Source organism: Corticium candelabrum, chromosome 8, assembly GCF_963422355.1.
Source record: "Corticium candelabrum chromosome 8, ooCorCand1.1, whole genome shotgun sequence".
Lineage (NCBI taxonomy): Eukaryota > Metazoa > Porifera > Homoscleromorpha > Homosclerophorida > Plakinidae > Corticium > Corticium candelabrum.
In genome coordinates, this window is record NC_085092.1 from 3,435,432 (window position 1) to 3,455,129 (window position 19,698).

Below are 19,698 nucleotides of genomic sequence, written 5' to 3' on the forward strand. Positions count from 1 at the left end.
AAAACTTCCATTTGAACAGAAGAATCAATGAATTAATATGATGGAACTGACACAGTAAGAAGCCTTGCGTATCCACTGAATAATTCCAGCTGAAAACACATTTAATAAATATTGAATATATGCATATATACGCAAATGTACATTTTACAAAGGGTCTTGTCCCATACTGCTCACCCCGGTTTACAATATGATAGGTTAGGTTATTGTATCATATTTCTACTGTGATGCCATAATACTTTTGACTTACTTTCAAAGTGCCTTGAGAAAGATGCAGGTGGTCAAAGTATTGGTATTACATATGTACATTGCAGTTGGAAAAAGAGAAAATGTGAAATATAGTTAGCCAGTTATGGAACTGTCTGTATGTCTGTTTGTTGTCTGTCAATCATATATTTCAATTACAACAAAATTTCCATCAGTCCATTATATAATCACTCTTTACTGACTTAAACCCCATATGGGGGTAAAAATTACAATTGACAATCATCAAAATCTCTAACAATAGCCCTGTCTGTCTGTTTGTCTGTCTGTCTGTCTGTCTGTCTTGGCTGTCGGTGTGTGTGTGTGTGTGTGTGTGTGTGTGTGTGTGTGTGTGTGTGTGTGTGTGTGTGTGTGTGTGTGTGTGTGTGTGTGTGTGTGTGTGTGTGTGTCATTCTCGTGTACACGTGTGCATTATTACTTAGCATGCACTGTTCTATGCCACAGTCTGTACACTATTGCATCAAATTTTGTACCTCACTCTGTGTGCTGTATCTTTTGCAAAATAGATTGCGATGCATTCTCGTATGCCATTAGCACTGAATGCACCAAACGTAAAGCCAGCAGCAAAGTTGGCCTTTGCAGAAAGAATTCTCAGCAATCCTCGACACCTTGACTCAGAAGGAATCATAGAGCACTCGATTGGATTTGCCACCGATTGTACTTCAGCAAGCTCAACAAGCATTCCCTTCTCTGGAGAAGTGACTGGAAATGTTACTTTACTGCAGTCTTCTCTGGACAGTTGGCAGATACTTTGTCTGAACATGAGGGATCTGCTATTAGCTATGTCTCAATTAATTATCTTTACATTGTTCTTGTAAAGAAATAACAATGTTCATAACAAACTACATTACTAAGACTACAAATTATTTTGCTTTTTTGGGCACAAGTGTGCTTGTAAATGGATATGCATTTGCACAACAAACAGGCAAGCAAACAAACACACACACACACACACACACACACACACACACACACACACACACACACACACACACAATCGATATTTTGGTATGTAAATGACTCATCCGGAAGATGCTAGGTGTTTTGTGCATGGCTTCAACATCACGAGACACGGTTTTGAATATGGTGCGAAATAGATCACGTGACAGTGCACGTGGTATTTTCATCCGCGTGAGTACATGACGTAGAGTACTGAGCTCGGTATGGGAGACCATGCAGATAAACACAACAGTTAACGATTGCAAATCAAACTTGCATAACATGATGTTTTGCGCCAACTTACGCGTGACTTACCCGCATGCGCAATCACGTGCTATTGTAATGATCGATTTCACAGCAAAGAAATTAGGCAGATAATAACGGATTCATATTGCAAGCTAAACACAGGTTTCTGAAAGATTTTACCAAATGTTTTCTTCTTCTTCTTCTTTGGTAAATATCTATTAGTAAATGTCACATGTTTGCTCTGCTTTGATGATATTGAGAAGCTAATATTGACATCTATATATCAATCAATATTGACTGTATATATCAATCAATATTGACTGTGTATATCAATCAATATTGACTGTATATATCAATCAATATTGACTGTATATATCAATCAATATTGACTGCATATATCAATCAATATTGACTGTGTATATCAATCAATATTGACTGCATATATCAATCAATATTGACTGTATATCAAGCAATATTGACTGCATAAATCAGAATTATTGACTGTATATATCAATCAATATTGACTGTATATATCAATCAATATTGACTGTATATATCAATCAATATTGACTGTATATATCAATCAATATTGACTGTGTATATCAATCAATATTGACTGCATATATCAATCAATATTGACTGTATATCAAGCAATATTGACTGCATAAATCAGAATTATTGACTGTATATATCAATCAATATTGACTGTATACATCAATCAATATTGACTGTATATATCAATCAATATTGACTATATATATATATATATATATATATATATATATATATATATATATATCAATATCGACTGTATATCAAGCAATATTGACTGCATATATCAAGCAATATTAACTGCATGAAGTAACCAAATACTATTAGCTGTACGTAAAAATCAAACACAATGACCGTAGTCGAGTAAAATTCCAGAAATCCAGTTTCTAGAACTGAATAGCGATAAGCAATACTACAGATCTGTAAAAGTACATTGCTATAATAATAATTTTAATTAAGAATATACTGTCTAGAAATTTGAGAAGAGACTTCACTTGGATGAGTCTGTACATACTCTGTCGCTCAGGTCCTTACTCTTTTTCAAGTCAAATTTGGAGTCAAAAGTAAGCGACAGCGCCAGTTTCAGTCTCCGTGCTCGCGACGGTTCGTAGGCACAACATCGTCGACTCTAGCCAAATCTTGCCATCTTTGTTGCCTCCACCTTCCTCTGAAACAAAAAAGGGCAACAACAGAACAAAAAAACAACAAATTAACAGTTTAGCGTGCAACATCATCCAACAAATTTCAGTAGCACGTGGTTTATCACTTGTACTATAGCGCAAACAGTGCGAGGCAACATGTTGTGAAGTAATTGATATCAAACCGCAATCACTGCAACCGATATCAAACACACACACACACACACACACACACACACACACACACACACACACACACACACTGTCACACACACACACACACACACACACACACACACACACACACACACACACACACACACACACACACACACACACACACACACACACACACACACACATTAGATTAAGCTCGAAATTCTAAATATACTAGAAGAAAGTAAACGAAACAAGAGTACTTGCCTGCCAGACAGCAATTGCAAACTGACAACATCGTTGTGAAAAGAAGAAACATTTCTTGTTCTGCATCTTTGCTTTGAATAATTTCCTCCATTACTACATCGTGCTTTTTGCCGTGAAACGATCACGCAAGCAGTAACACGTGATTTATCTCAGTGTCACGTGTTGACGATAGCGCAAAACAGTGCGAGGCAACATGTTGTAGAGTAATTGATATCAAAACCGCGTGCAAGAAAAAAATTTGCGAACCTGACGTTGTAAAGAGGTTGATATTAACGCTACTATCGCTAATGGTGGACAGGGACGTTTTCGCGATCTATTACGGTAAACAGGACCGGAACTGGAAGCTACGCTTGCAACAAGCTTTTCGCGTCTCCTAGACGTCTATACAGTCTGGGCAGCTCCAGAATTTTCTAGGCTCTGGCATCTCATCGAGCATGGCGCATCCGAAGTGGAACCAATGGACACAGCCGGGATTGTCGCTGCCTATCCATCCTTCTTTATCTTTCTTTAAATAAATGAGTTTAGTAGTAATGGTAATGGCATCTCTTTCCTGTGGTTAAAATGAATAGAAATATTAATGGATGCTCATTGTATTTCTGCCTGTCTGATTGAACAGTTGAATGTATATGCTACAGAAAGGAGCTAACAGTCACAGTTAGAATGAATAGATAGTTTTGATATTTTGGTGAAATTATAAAAATATTACAAGAGTGGGTTGTTAGTGAGTTATTATTAAATGAAAAGATGAGATTAATTTTGTTGTTTAGCAAGGTTGATATGATGATGTAGTTTCCATGGCAATCTGTTTGCCTACCTTTCCACTACTGTAGTGTTGCCCACCACACTTAATTGACAGATTTCTGATTGTGGACAGTTTTAGACTATCTATTCACGTGGCTGCTGGTCTGGTTGTTGGCATGTTTTGGTGTCAAATGTTTAGTGTAATGAAGTTACATTGTATTGTGAGGAATTGTGATTGATTAAATTTAATGAGGACAGAGGTGAGTTGGATTTGAGGTTGATGTGCTATTTTTATAGTCAGTTGGTGTTCATACTTGTAGATGCATCTATCATAGTGTACTCACTGAACATGTGATGTCTCTCAATGGTACAGTAGGGTGGATGGACAGCTCTGCATCTTGCTTGTCAGAATGGTCATTTGTCTATTGTGGAGAAATTATTGCCATTCGGATGTGAGAAAGGCTCAGTGAATAATGTGAGTGTGTTTGCTTGTGACAGTATTGTGTTTTAATTTTGTAAAATTGAGAAATGATGTAAATGAGTGTTACAGTAGCAACACAGTGTTCATTGAAGAAGGTAGACTATGTTGTGGTTTATGAGAATTGGTGTAGTTCTAAGGCTGGAATGATTGTCACTTGATTTATTAGTTGATGTAGTTGAGTGAACTGTGTTAGTTTGATTAGAAAGAACAATAAAGCCAATGCATGTAGGTTACAACGAAGCAATGAAGCAACGAGAGAGAATATTGGTGAAAGTGTTGTAACAGTAACAATTAACTGCAGAGAATAGAAGAGAGACGAGTGGTAGTGGATGAGTGAGAGAGAAAAAGAAGAATGAATGTGAATGACTTGTGACTACTAATGTGTGTTGGGCTTCACAATATTACTACTGGAAATTTCAAATATTTTGCATACCATTTGAGTATTTGGTAGAGGCACTCATTGTACTAAATTAACTTGAACAGTAAACGTCATTGTAACATGAACTTCACAACCTTTAGGTGGAGAGGTTCTTTACAAGTTTAGTGAACTGGACAACACGTGTTAAAATAGAGTCATAGATATCAAGTTATGACTTTTGGGGGGTTCTTTGTAGGAAGGGCTTAGATAACCTAATAAACGTAAATAATAATTAACGAAGCAAAGCTATAGATGCACTGCTGGCCCTTCAACTTCACGCTTGCAAACACCTTTCTGAATGCCTGTGTTACATAGATAGATAATCATACTACAATGATGGCAGACAAAACAGTAGGAGTGCGTGCATGTGGATGAAAAACGACAACACAAATCCCGGATGCCTACAGTGGGAACTCACACACAGTGTATTGTCCAACTTTAGTGTCTTCGTGAGCTCCAATTAGGGTTAGGGTCAGCATACAACATCACCTGCGTCACCAACTTTGACCCACCTCTTTGAGGCGGGGCTAAATTTGTGAGGACGCATGTTTGAAGGGGTTAGGAAAATGCATGAAGCAGTAACTGTTAAGTGTGTTATTTCACTTATTTCTTGTTTATATGTTGTGTTATGGATAATACATTAGATTATATTACAGTGCAACTACACGAGCTTTGTTGTACTCGATAGAATGTTATTGGCAAGATTTACTTTCACTGTTTATATCAGCAAACCATCATCATTGAGTTGTTGTGCAGCAGTAGACACAAGAATGTAATAATAGTTGTTTTCATGCAGTTAATAGGGATGAATGATGTAAGAGGTTTGTATGACACGTACGAGTGTTAGACTGTGATGTGTAATTAAGTAGCTGCATGCAGAGCTGCCACACTTTGGAAGAACACATCGGTTGGTTGTGTACTATGCCATATACACACTACAACATAAACCACACCTATCATTTGCAAACAGCTTGTTGCAAGTGCACAAGACTGCAGTTGACTCAATGAAAATGACACGATGATTATGGTAGTATTGGTTGTGGTGGTGACGATGATGACAATGTAGGAGATCTACAGATACTATAGTTCTAGCATCCACGTATAAATCAACACAAAAATTTTGTTTACAACACAGTTTAGTAGATATGCTATTTCTGATTTCCAAGATATCTTGTACTAGCAAGTTTATGTAGGAACAGTCTATGAATTAGAGGGACTGAGGAGTGCCCTATTATGTAGGATACATAGAAATATGTGTGAGTGTCACTTCTGTAGATGAGTACAACATTAATTTCTGAAATTGCTATGTGTTTGTGTAGCGTACATACTATTATTTAGTAGTCTACTGTAACAGTATTTGCATTGCATGTGCACCTGTGTTTGTTTGTTTGTTTGTTGATGCTGAACAGGAGGGTGTGATGAAGTTATGTGGCAAATCTGCTTACTGTATTGAAAGCAAGTTTGACAAAAACTGGTTTAGTGACGACTTGATTTTACTAGATTTGCTTTAGATGAAAATTAAATTACACATAGGAAATGTTGTATGTGGCTACCAATTTGAGTGTTTGCTTGTCTAACAGTTAAAGGATTAGAGTATTGAGGTTACATTGTGGAATTGTGTTTGGTTAAGGACAGAGGTGAGTTGGATGTGAGGTTAATGTGCTATTTCTATAATCAGTCGGTGTTCATACTTGTAGATGCATGTATTCATAATGTACTCACTGATAATAACATCTGATGTCACTTATCAGTGGTAGTATGGATGGACAGATCTGCATTATGCTTGTCGGAATAGTCATTTGTTTATTGTGGAGAAATTATTGTCATCCGGATGTGACAAAGAAGCAAGGACTAATGTGAGTGTACTTGTATGCAATAGTATTTGTGTTTATTTGGTCAATTGAGAAATGATGTTAGAACTCTTGCCTAAAATTCTATCATGCAGTCATCACTCTAAATTTTGCTCTCAGTCATCTAATAACCTTTCTACATGAGTTTCTTTTAAGCCGACCTGAGTCGAGCCATCCCCTTGTTCACACAGCGTTTAGAAAAGCGAGCCATGCAGCTCATGTAGTGGGTGTGTCACTTGCTAAGCTACGGATGATTTGAAATGCTTGCGCTACCTTTCCTTGATCATGGATCGGCTACAATCTGCTTGTATTCTTTCTTTTAAATATGTCAAGAATATTGGTTGTATTGCTAAAAGTATGACGAGGGGGAGAAGTCTGGTTATGTGAGACTACAGTTTGTCTTGGTAACTGTTCACATGGTGAATGTGAGCTGAGCCAAACCATACTGACACTGCTGTTTAAAAATTGGGCCATTCATCACTGCTCAGCTCACGTTCACACAAACTTTCAAAAGCAAGCCAACCCATGCTGACCATATTGGCCCGGTTACAAGTGCTCGTGTGAACGGGTTATAAATACTACAGTACTATCGTATTACTGCACATTTTGCTGCATGACGGTATATGCCAAAGTTGACGAGGGTGTGTATACTCTGGGGTTTACCATCATGCAGCAAATGCGAGATTAAACGACTGCTTCAAAGAACATGGAGTTTTGTGGCAATGCTACTGTATAGTATTCTTCCACGTGCTAGACTACCGTGACCTCCAATGCTTGTCTGTTGCTCTTCCATGGTAATTGTGTCTCTCCTCTGCATCTGAAAAGTGCTATCTGGTTTTTCCACCACGGACTACGTGCGTGGATGTTATTATCTATTGCCTCACCTTCACCAGCACCCGTCGTGCCAGCACTTACCCACGGCACCCTATACTGGCATGTTGGTTTAGTTACCAGAACTGCCTCATCTAAGTTTTTGTAAATCGCAAAATACGGGGTAATAGTTAAATATGGTTAGTAGTGTCTTCATGTAATGAACTTGTTGTGCATGCTGATTCAAGTAGACTTACTTCAAGAAATATTTATATGTACTTTAATGTACATGGCAGTATCGCCAGTGAGCCTACAACTGAAACCACCCTCAAATGCTAATAATAATTATTGTTATTAGATGCTTCTAATAGCCCTTGGGCTGATAATTTATGTCAGCCCATCGTCCTGGATGACGGGTGTTATAGGTTCATGAATTGATTTTATTAGATTTGCTTTAGATTAATATTAAATTACACATTTTGCTTTGGTTTGTTAAATTTTAGAAAATGTTGTATGTGACTACCAATTTGAGTGTTTGCTTGTCTAACAGTTAAAGGATTAGAGTATTGAGGTTACATTGTGGAATTGGGTTTGGTGAAGGACAGAGGTGAGTTGGATGTGAGGTTGATGTGCTATTTTTATAGTCAGTTGGTGTTCATACTTGTAGATGCATGTATGCATAATGTTCTCACTGATAATAACGTGTGATGTCTCTTATCAATGGTAGGGTGGTTGGACAGCTCTGCATTATGCTTGTTGGTATGGTCATTTGCCTATTGTAGAGAAATTATCATCCGGATGTGAGAAAGATGTCAAGGACAATGTGAGTGTCACCCATAACTTGTTTCCAGGCTGCAGAGCTAGTTCTGTTTTTCTCTGCCGGTCCTGTCCATCTCTTATGCTGTTAGCCAAATCTGGATGTAGAAGACTCAATCCGTTCTCAATTTCCTTCGACAAACTTTAGCTCTGGTAGGAAAACATATCTCTTCCCTTCCTCTCTTCTTTCTTGTCACTTCCCTTTCTGCCTTCCTTTCTTTTTCTCGCCTTTTTAACCACTTTCCGCTTTTGTTCCAAGACTCTTTTTCCTTGTCTCTTCTCCAACTCTTCTCCCCACCCTAAGTTTTTTATGTTGAACGATTAGTACCTAATTAAAACACGTTGCTACACATTTGGACAAAGGTCACTTGAAGGGATTAGCACCATGCACTTATATGCTACATTTTTATCTCATTCATAGTTGTTGTTATAATCTGTGAATTGCGTGAATATAATTTTAGATATTGATGTTGCTAGAAGTAAGTAATCGTGTTGCTGATGATTGCTTTTTCGTAGTCACCATCGGTACTTGTTCAACCTAAAGGTGAAGAACGTCAGTTTTTATGTTTACTTCAAGAAACGAATAAAAATTGTCGACAGATGCTTTCTGAAACAAGTCAGATAATACAGCAACGTCTCCATCTACTAGAAAGACAGAATGCAGAGAAGGAGCAATTGGCAGAAGAGATGACTTCTAAACTACATCATGCTGAAGACGATCTTAAAGCAAAACCGGAAGAGTCGGATCAATATTGGCAGATTTTAGACATTCAGCCAGAGGAGCTGCAGCTTCATGACGATTCACTGGGAAAAGGATCGTATGGGGGTAAGATGATATTCAGTCAAAGATTGGAGTGCAGTTGTAGGTAAGCTATACACTGTCCGTTCTCTTGTCTAGTTGTTCAACTAGGTGACTGGTGCGGGATCCAAGTTGCTATGGAGACGTTTGATAAGAATCTTCAATTGGCACAAGGTTTCAAGAAAGAGCTGACTGCCTACTGTCAGTTGCACCATCCTAACATCGTTCCTGTATCCGGTGTTGTCATGTCCAAATGATATGCCTATCCGAATTGTGATGGAGCTTTTTCAAGGATCACTTACTGATCTCATAAAAGTAGCCAGTGATTCAAAGGGCGAACCTAGCTATCTATCATTTCGAGAGAAGATCGACATAGCTACAGATACCACAGCTGCCATTATGTACATGCATCGTCTCCGTCTTCAATTTTATGTTCATGGTAATATTCGTAGTGCCAATGTGATGATCACTTCTAATATGGGTGCTCTTGGTGCAAGTCACATGGTCAATAGCATCGCTTCTCTGAGTGCACTGGATGCTAACTATTGTGCACCTGAGAGAGTGGGTCGTAGTGATGGTGGCTCAGCTTACAGCACACGCGAGGCTGATGTCTACAGTTTAGGGGTGACTCTGACCGAGTTGTTTACTGGTTTGCAACCAATTTCTTCAGAGAGGCAGTGTCAAATAAAACGGGTTGAACATCATGGTCTGCAGGATCTGTGTTTCAAAATGACATGTAATGAATCATGTCAACGACCAACAGCTGAGGAAACTTTTCACAATGTGAAAGACCAAAAATCAACAGCAATATACCGATCAACTGAACGAAGAAGAACCGTTAGAGGACATTTGGAAGGTGAGAGCATGAAACTGGGTTGAACAACAGAAGCAGCTTTCAAGAATGCATTTCTGCTTTAACTAACATTACATTATAATAGGGCAAGTCTAAGGCTATTGTCATAGCTGGGGTATTTACATTGGTTCTAACGTTTTGCTTGCGCCATAGACCTACAGTTTTCAGTCATGGCTCTGTAATGTGTATCATGATTGTATGCAAAAGACTTTCTTAGCTCATGCATGCTGTTTAATTGCTGGTAATGTTTCTAAGTTGAAAGCAATTTTCAAATATATAACTGTTACTAGAGCAGAAACCTAAGTGTGGAACTGTAGGAGCACGTGAGGACGTGCTCATGTCCTCCCTCTACTTTAATTACTAGAGCTGTGATTAAGAAATCATTACAAATGCGACTACTGAATACTGTGAGAAGCTGTTGAGTAACCAGATATACTAGAATGACATAGACTTACAAAGACACTAACATACTAATGTTACCCAATTAGATTATTAACACATGACTTAATCTAGTAAAGAACAACGTCCTAAAGTGGCATATAGGTGTATTTTCAAACTATTACAGATGAAGACTTTCTAGTTGGCCAGACAAACAAGACCTCGACATATCGCACGTCAAAAAGCCAACGCTACAAAGTTAACTAAAATTTAGGAGGCACGTGACATGCTCCTACCAGGCCTTCCAAAGCTCCGCCACTCGTTCTATGTACTGTTGCGTCGTTACCGACTATATATTGTTCTATTGCAGCTCGCTTACAGTGTGTACGCAATCAATACCAGACTACACAAGTACTATATAGTGTCATAGTCTATATAGATATATGTTAATGACTACTAGGGGTAGTCCCAGAGTCCCTTACTCTACTACACTCCCTTCCACTAAATCTCTCGATATCTCCTGGGGGGTCTTCTATTGTTCCTTGTGGGATATCGTCGATTTTCTCTCTCTGTTGACTTCTCAATTGGTTTCTTTGTTGGCATGTTATCAGTCTGTTCCGACTGTGTCTCTGTTAACTCAGGGTGGCTAGGAGTAGTTGGTACTGAGTCTTCCCCGGTAGAGTCCGTTGATGAGATTGTCTTCTCAGCATTCACTTCGGAATAATTTCCAGCTTGTGGTGGAATCATAGTCGCTGTACTATCATGAGTATTGGAAGTTTGCTCCTGATGTACATCCTGTGGAAAACTTCTGATATCACGATGTAATATATGGTCTACATGAACATACCTAGCCTGACCATTCACATTTACAAGATAGTTGCTTGGTCCCAGTTTCTGGACTACTGTTCCAGAGAGCCACCGTCCCCGACTATCTTGTCTTGGGTTCCATACTGCCACTGATTCTCCAGGTAACATCTCACGATGTCTGGATGCAGCTTCTGTTTGGCTCTCCTGTCTGTCTCGAATCTCTCCTCCAACTGTAGGTTTAACAAGACTTAGTCTTGTTCGTAAGACTCTCTTCATTAGCAATTCGGATGGCGTTTTTCCTGTTGAGGTATTTGGAGTCGACCTATACTGCAGCAGCAATATAGATATTTGATGTCGAATAGTGCGTCCTCTAGGTCGTGCCTCCATAGATCTCTTGAAGATTTGAACTGCTCGTTCTGCTTGTCCATTGCTCGATGGGTGATACGGAGGGGTGAGTTGGTGTTTGACACCATTTCCTTTCATGAACTCCTGAAATTCTACTGACCTGAATTGTGGACCATTATCTGTCACCAATCGTCCTGGAATGCCATGAAAACTAAAAACTCGCCTCATCACCTCTATTGTCCTACTAGCCGTTGTACTAGTGCCCATTTCATGCACTTCCAACCATTTCGAAAAAGCGTCAATCATAATAAGATAATGTTGACCTTCAAACTCTGCGAAATCCGCGTGAACTCTCTCCCAAGGTGCTGTGGGATACATCCATGGATGAGGAATACCAGCAGGCGGTTTATTCCTCTGACTTTGGCAAATTTCACATTTCTTGCACAATTCTTCCAACGTCATGTCCAAACTCGGCCACCAGATATATGATCTAGCTAATGCTTTCATTCGATTTGAACCCAGGTGATTTTCATGAAGATCTGCTAGAACTCTTGACTGTAATTTTTGCGGTATTATCACACGTGTTCCCCAAAGTAAACAGTTCTCTTCAACGCTAAGTTCATCTGACCGTCGTGAGTAGGGTTGTAACCTTGGATCCATGTGACTTTTCCAGTTCCATCCAGACAATGTATACTGGTATGCCCGTCTCAAAATTGGATCTGCTTTAGTCTCTTGTGCTACTTCTGCTGCTGTTACAGGTAGATTTTCACAGCAATCCACATGGTACAATTCCTGGTTAGGATCTATGACATTCACTTCCATTGGCAGTCGGGACAGCATATCTGCTTCCTTATTCTCCTCTCCAGCCATATACTCCAGGTTGTACTCATATGCACTTAAAATTAGTGCCCACCTCTGCAGCCTTGCTGCTGCTAATGCTGGGATGCCCTGTTTAGGTCCCAGAATTTTGACCAAAGGTTTGTGATCTGTCACTAGTGTAAATCTTCGACCAATGAGGAACTTGTGGAAATGACGAACGCCGAAAATGATTGCCAGTGCTTCACGCTCTATTTGGGCGTAGCCCTTTTCTGCTGATGACAGTGTCCGTGAAGCAAATGCCACTGGTCTCTCCAATCCATCCTCAAACTCGTGACTCAAACAGGCTCCTATTCCATATGGGGATGCGTCACATTTGAGCTTGACTGGTCGAGACAAATCATAGTGCGTAAGAAAACCAGACTGTAATAACTTGTTCTTTGCTGCATTGAATGCGGCCCTGTGTTTCCTTGTCCATCTCCACTGTTTTCCTTTTTGAAGTAACTCATACAATGCTTGTAGAGTATTTGACAGATTCGGTAAGAAATGGCTGTAATAGTTCAACAGCCCCAGAAATGCCTTCAACTCAGTCACATTTCTTGGCTCAGGTGCTTCCCTGATAGCCTTGATCTTGTCTTCCGTAGGCTTCAGACCTTCGTGATCTACCCTGTGACCTAAGTATGTCACCTCAGATTGACCAAATTCACATTTGTCCTTCTTTAGCCGAACTCCTCTTTGCTTTAGGCGTTGTAATACTTGCCTCACTCTTGCATCGTGCTCAGCATCAGTTGAACCGACAATCAGTATGTCATCGAAAAAACAACAAACTCCTGGTATTCCAGACAATATCATATCCATCGTTTTCTGGAAAATACTCGGTGCTGTTCGTATACCAAAAGGCATTCTGGTATAAGTAAACAAACCCTTCCTAGTATTTATGGTTAAATACTCTTGGCTCCCGGTATCCACTTCCATTTGTTGGTAAGCTTGCTTTAGATCAAGCCTGGTAAATCGTCGACCACCCGCTAAAGTAGCAAATAAATCCTGAGCATTTGGTGTGGGGTACTCAATATTTCCCAAATATTCATTGATGGTTACTTTGTAGTCACCACACAATCTGATACTGCCGTCAGGTTTCCTCACCACTACTATCGGTGAAGCCCACTCGCTCTGATCTACAGGTGTCAGTACTCCTTCTCTGACTAAGCGATCGATTTCAGTATCCACTTTAGCTTGTAACGCAAATGGTACTGGTCTTGCCTTATGAAAGACTGGCCTTGCAGTGGCACTCAGAGTAATTTTCGCTTGCACTCCTTGCAGCTTTCCCATTCCTTCCTTGAATAACTCAGGAAACTCGTGTACGGGATCCAGGACATTCAAGCTAAATAAAGATGCCCAGTCCAACTTCAGTTGTGACAACCAATTCCTGCCAAGCACTGCTGGCTTATTTGCAGCATTGACGACAACTACTCTACCTCGTATTTCTCGATCTCCGTAGCGTACTGGTACTACCGCTTCTCCGCGTACAGACAATGTCTGTCCACAATATGACTGTAATTTCACGTTGCTGCTCTGGAGTTTGACATGAGATAGTTGTTTCTCATAGGTCTCCCTGGGAATCACGGTAATAGTTGCACCCGTGTCAACAATCAGCTCTAATTCTCGTCCAGCTACAGTCATATTGACTTTGATTGCATCCTGACTTCCCAGACCATAAAGTGAACATACTTCCTCTTCTTCCACTTGTAACGTGGCTTGTTTCTGGTACTTTGTATTCTTGGTACCCGTTGCTCCGCTCCTGTTCTCAAAATCGCCTTGCTTCTTACTCCGGCAGGCTTTTGCGATATGTCCCTTCTTGTGACATAAATAGCACTCTCTTGATTTCATCTGACACTTATCAGGAACGTGCCCTTGCCATTGCATCTGTAGCATACTTTCACATCAGACTGTGTTGTCTTTGACCTCCCACTGCTACTACTTTGTATGCTAAATGCCGTCTCGTGGTCTGTTGTTGATCCGTGTCTGCGCGTGTCTCCTCGCAAAGCTATCGTTTCTTGTCTTGCCGATTCAAAAGCTTGCGCTATTCGTACCGCTTTCTCGAGTGTTAAGTCAGTTTCCGCTAGAATTTTCTGCTGTAGGGCTTCTACTCGTAATCCACACACGAATTGGTCCCTCAACGCAACTGACAACTTGTCTCCGAACTCACAGTGTTTAGCTAGACGACGCAATTCTGACAAGAACACCGTAACAGTCTCACCTTCTTTCTGTTGTCTCTTGTAATAACGGAATCGCTCGGCTATGACAATCTTCTTTGGCTCGTAGTGATTTCTCAGTTGCTGAATGATATCATCAAGCTCCAAATCTTGCGGTTGGCGAGGTCGTACCAAGGTCCGCAACAAACTGTAGGTCGATGCACCCACAGACGTTAGAAAGATTGCCTTCCTACGAGCTACGTGCTCGTCTCCTATCGGTACTGCGTTTGCCAGGCAGTAAAGCTCGAACCTTTCCTTGTATTCGTCGATGCTTTCTACTCCTGCTCGGAATTCGCCCAACAACCCGTGTTTCAAATTCGCGGCTGCACTCGCCATCCTCGTCGCCACTGTTGCGTCGTTACCGACTATATATTGTTCTATTGCAGCTCGCTTACAGTGTGTACGCAATCAATACCAGACTACACAAGTACTATATAGTGTCATAGTCTATATAGATATATGTTAATGACTACTAGGGGTAGTCCCAGAGTCCCTAACTCTACTACATGTACCTTCAAGGAAATGAGGAATTTGAAGACTGTATTCCCTATAGGATGTTAACTTGCTACCCCTAGCTTTTGTGCGATCTATATATGTTGAACAACAAACGTAATTATTTGCCTAATGGCTGTACAGTCCTTCGCAACTATAGAGCGAGCGTTTCTAATGTACACGTTACCGTACGTAGCTATAGCTACTAGAATAGCGTAGCAATAGACACACCCAGTCAGTGAGCTGGTTCGCTTTTCTGAACGTTGTGTGAATGGAGGAAAGCTCAACTTTCTGGCACGGATTGGGTCGGTTTGGAAAGGAGCGCCTGTGAAAGGCTATTCCAGATACTTTGTACGGAGGTGGAGCTACGTATCTAGGTTTGCAATCAATTTTGGTGGGAGTGCGCTAATGTGTCGTCACGGGAGGCTTGAATAGTGATTGTAATTACCACAAGATCGGCGCGTTGCCAGCCACGCGTAAAGGTCAAGTGCCTTATCTCATAACATTAGTTGGATCAAGTTGCTAGACTAGTGATCTCATGATGAATTGCAATGGCGTATCAATTATATTAGTTGGCTCAAACATGGATGCTCTGAAAGCCTTCAACAACACGTTGGCTGGTTTTGTCCGACATACAAAACCACAAACGGTCAACTGTATCTCGGAAACGAGTTGTTACAGGCGAATTTAGATTTTAGTTATGCCAAGTGCTTTTTGGTGATGCCGCGTATATCCCGCTCTCTTGTGTACATCGAAGGTGATAGCTGTAGCATGTATCAGGAAGTCACGCACATTTGCTTAGACAATGGAGAATGGCACACAGAACGAGGTCAGAAGTTCGTGATACAACTCATAGTCTAGTTGAACTTTCAAGCATTGAAATGTCGAGTTTATTCACGATACAGGCTTTTAATATGCAAACCATTCTACTGGGCTGATTCATTAATAAGAATTTACACATATTCCATTTGGTAACGGTTTGGTGTTCTATGTTTCAGCATTTGTTGTACTGCATCATAGTAAAGATGTCGTTGGCCTTTACGATCGTGATGACATCCAGTCATTGTGGGATCCTGGTCCACAAAAGCAACTGAAGATGTTTGTAGATGTAAATCAGTTAATCAGCTTTAGAACGGAACCAAATGATTGTCAGAAGCAATCAATTCTCAAATTTCTAGGATGTGACGTATAAACAGACATAGTTTGTCAGTCTTACGTGTGTGCTGCAATGTAGCTGTTTCTTCTTTGTTGCTAGACACTAGTCACTCGACAATGTTATGTAAATCAGAAGGACCAACTGATGTATGCAATTCAAGCTTTTGTGTTCAATATGAGTAGATACAAGTGGCGACGGAGTTGGGGGGCAGAGGGGGCAATGCTTACTGAAAGTTCATGATATCCTTTCATGCGCCGCCTCCGCTGCCCCAACGTACTACTCGCTCCGCCGCCCCTAGTCATAGGAACAAAGTTAGCTGTACAGCATATACTATATCTAATCAAACTTAGTTACATTTACAGATAAAATATGCAATTGTCGATTTTATGTAAATATTGTTAATTATGTACAATCTCAAACATGTTGATTGTCATGACCAGATTTCTAAGACACACTCAACATTATTTCTAATGTTATAGCTGTCATGGGCTCGTCACTTATTACATTTACTGGTTTAGACTGTTTTATGACTGCCTAACTTGCCCTAACAGGAATTGCACTTTATTATTTGTTTATCAAGGCTGTAAACGATATTTGTGATCATTGTAGAGTGTAGTTGCACAGTAGGTAAAATCAGTAGATACCATCACTAAATTTGAATACGTGTACATGAAGTAGAGTTTGCATCTGATGTTGGATAGAAATATTATCTTACTGTAGAAAAAGAGTGTAATATGTTGTATGGTGTATGTCTATTTTGTAAATAGGTGACGACCCCTTTGTTGCAGACAAGCTCTGCTTCGAAGAAGCAAGAAGGCTGCTTTTCTTGTGGTAAGAAACTTTATATACTTTGTCAAGAAATGTGCTGATATCTTCTAATTTGCAGTACATTTAGCAGTGCCAATTCAAGGTTGTTCACTGCGGAGTGAATCAGGTAGTCTTATGTATAGATGGTCAAGTGCTTGTCCAATAAAATTATTATTTTGTTGTCCAATTTTGTGTTTAAATCGTGCGTTTAAATTTGAACTCAAACAGACTTACTAAAGAAAATTATAATTTGGTTTATGTCTACGGCTTACAATGAATTTTAATTTGCTGAAAGCGACAGAACAGATAAAAGGAGAGGTCAGACTGTGTGATGTGAGTATGATCTCTAAGAAATGTAGATAGGCGAAAGAAGGAGCGAACAGACAGAGAAACAAAAGTAATTAAAAAGAAATTAAAGGACAATAAACCGCATAGACAAGAAAAAATTGATCAGAGAGTGATCGATATTTTTATTTAAGTAGAGCTAGTTCTCAAGGACGAACAGAGAAGAAAGTGAGTACCAGCCTAACTAAGATTGGCATTATAGTTTGAATTTTGTTTAGTCTGTTTACTACGCACCAGAATCTTGGAATAGAATAAATAGTTCTTTGCCTCGTCCAAATAGGCTATTAATTAACTTGTTAAAACACAGGTTTCGCTTTAGCAACTCTCTAGGTGTAGCAATTCGCTAGCAGAAAGGACTGTAGCATTAGCTAAGAGCGCCTCAAATCTGCTTCTTCACGGGGAGAGAAATCATTCGAGATGTGTCATGAGTCATCATACTGTCTACTCGCCGTCTGCAAAAGTTGACGCTAGCAAGGCCAGGCCAAACCACCAACTCTAAACGCGTAAGATAAGCCTATAGATATACATGAATTACGTCTCAGTTAGAGTTGTAGAAACGAGATTGCAAGCATACAAGAACAATAGCAAACGATCTCAAGCTAGGGTACTGCGTGACCGATACTATAGGATCAAATAGTTTCCATGCAGTTCTACAGCCGCCGCAGCGTTACAGCAGATGCTGGTCTACCTACTGTACTCGCTATTCAAATTATGGGACTGTATTTAGAGGGGGTCAACTGCTATGTCAAATTGCAGCTGTTTGACAGAGGACGAGTGACGGCGATTAGTAGATGACCGAGATAGATCTGGGACTCTTCTGTCGTTATATTGCTTTAGAATGTTCAGCTTTGTGCTGGTACCACGGCTATTTCTGGCCTCCCAGACATCTATTCCCCTTGTCTAACTAGCGAGGTTCAAGTACAACTTGAAAAGAAATTAACGTAGTAAATCTATACCACCGGGAGTATCCTTCTTTCACTGCACTAAAAGTGTCTAGACAGTTTGTGATTATGATATGGACATGAATGACCGCACTTGGTGCGGTCTCATTATATAATGTATATCTAAATGCATACGCAATAGTGACTTGATTGATAACCCACTATGCAAACGTCATAATGACTAGCAGACAGCTAACTAATGCAACGCTTTAAAGGTATCTGGCACAGTTACTATTTGGCCTAACTTTCTGTCACTGTTGCGAAACTGGAATGTAAGCAGGCTGAAGCATGAAATTGAGAGCAACCACGACACTTTTTTCTTTTTCTATGTTTTTCGTCATTCTTGCGTCAATCTTCAATTCTGAGGATAGGTAGTTATTAACTTCAAATATTCGTTTTTCCATAATGTTTAGAACTGTTTGACATCTTTTGCTGAAATCTTTTACTCTAGTCGACCGGTCTACACTGTCCAACTTGTCACCTTTAGTCAAAACCACAAACACATTCGTTCCTAAAAGACAGTTTAAAACAAAGAATATTCTCAATTGCAGTTTGCAGCTATCAGCAACACTAAATAGTATCAGGTGACCTGCATATACTTTCTTGTGTTATGCTATTATTTACTAATTTATTAAATTTAGTGACGTGTATTCTTTGGCAGAGTCTATACTCACATGCAGTTGTTCAAACGTGCTAGCGTATGTAGCCTCGTCCCCAGACTCACGTGAGCCTGGCAGTGTCCGGTTCCCGTATAACACTTTCAGCCTCCTGTGTGTCTGGACTCACCGCGCCTACTTTCAACACTGATTTTGCAGCTTCAATTGATGTGAATGACGACTTCGAGTATTAAAATACACAATTTGCCTAGAATCGGATTTAACTCAACTATTGCAGTAGTCAGTTTGACATTGCAGATATGAACAAAGCACTATCGCCGCTATTGATGCAATAAATTTTTCATCAATTTGTTGTGAGCAAAATTCGATAAAAGTTTACGCTGGTAAGTGCATGCGTGCATGCAAAGCCAGTGGCATGGAATTTCAGTAGGTAAAATTAATTTGAGAACGTATACAGACTCTAACTTAAATCGTTGCAAAAAATTTGTAGAAATTTGACATAGTATGCATATTCTTACCTCCATTTTGAGGCTCCAACTTCCGAACAGCGCTAGCTACTTGTTCGAGGAACAGTTGAGGAAAGGGATCGTAAAGCGAAACTACACAAACCATTATCCACACTTTATTTTCCTCTACTGCTTCTTGTTTCTCTATCTCTTGCAATTGTTGTTTGCTGTTATACAACTTTATCATTTGAGTAAACTCCTTTACTTTTCCTTGCACGAGATAAACTAGAACCTGTTTGAAATCAAAATTATCTTTCTGTAGCAACTGCTCGCTAACTCCAGCGATGTCGAAAAGTCTTGGAGCATTTGAAGGATTTGGTACTTGACTTTTGAGCGACTGAAAGAGTCCTTTTCATGGTGTACGCGCGGTAGGTCATCGTACCATAACCTGCTGTGGCTCCCCCTATGT

At 39.9% G+C, this 19,698-nt stretch overlaps 4 protein-coding genes across 4 annotated transcripts; 3 read left to right on the forward strand and 1 right to left on the reverse strand.

The window, feature by feature from the left end:
* Positions 1-6,456: 6,456 nt before the first annotated feature.
* On the forward strand, positions 6,457-9,380 carry LOC134183419 (probable serine/threonine-protein kinase DDB_G0267514). Its single transcript, XM_062650949.1, has 4 exons — positions 6,457-6,555; positions 8,087-8,182; positions 8,692-9,001; positions 9,074-9,380. Exons 3-4 carry the CDS (start codon positions 8,776-8,778, stop codon positions 9,229-9,231), a joined length of 384 nt encoding a protein of 127 aa, XP_062506933.1. The 5' UTR covers positions 6,457-6,555; positions 8,087-8,182; positions 8,692-8,775; the 3' UTR covers positions 9,232-9,380.
* On the forward strand, positions 9,233-9,853 carry LOC134182858 (uncharacterized). The gene has a single exon (XM_062650299.1). The coding sequence runs from the start codon at positions 9,233-9,235 to the stop codon at positions 9,851-9,853; it is 621 nt and encodes a 206-aa protein (XP_062506283.1).
* Positions 9,854-10,543: 690 nt separating this feature from the next.
* On the reverse strand, positions 10,544-14,761 carry LOC134182859 (uncharacterized protein K02A2.6-like). Its single transcript, XM_062650300.1, has 2 exons — positions 14,168-14,761; positions 10,544-14,096 (listed from the first exon to the last, which is right to left on the reverse strand). The coding sequence occupies exons 1-2, from the start codon at positions 14,759-14,761 to the stop codon at positions 10,707-10,709; spliced, it is 3,984 nt and encodes a 1,327-aa protein (XP_062506284.1). The 3' UTR covers positions 10,544-10,706.
* A 709-nt stretch (positions 14,762-15,470) lies between these two features.
* On the forward strand, positions 15,471-18,973 carry LOC134183658 (uncharacterized). The gene is made up of 7 exons (XM_062651246.1): positions 15,471-15,746; positions 15,916-16,103; positions 16,173-16,219; positions 16,841-16,904; positions 16,960-17,007; positions 18,618-18,750; positions 18,808-18,973. Exons 3-7 carry the CDS (start codon positions 16,190-16,192, stop codon positions 18,971-18,973), a joined length of 441 nt encoding a protein of 146 aa, XP_062507230.1. The 5' UTR covers positions 15,471-15,746; positions 15,916-16,103; positions 16,173-16,189.
* Positions 18,974-19,698: the final 725 nt, after the last annotated feature.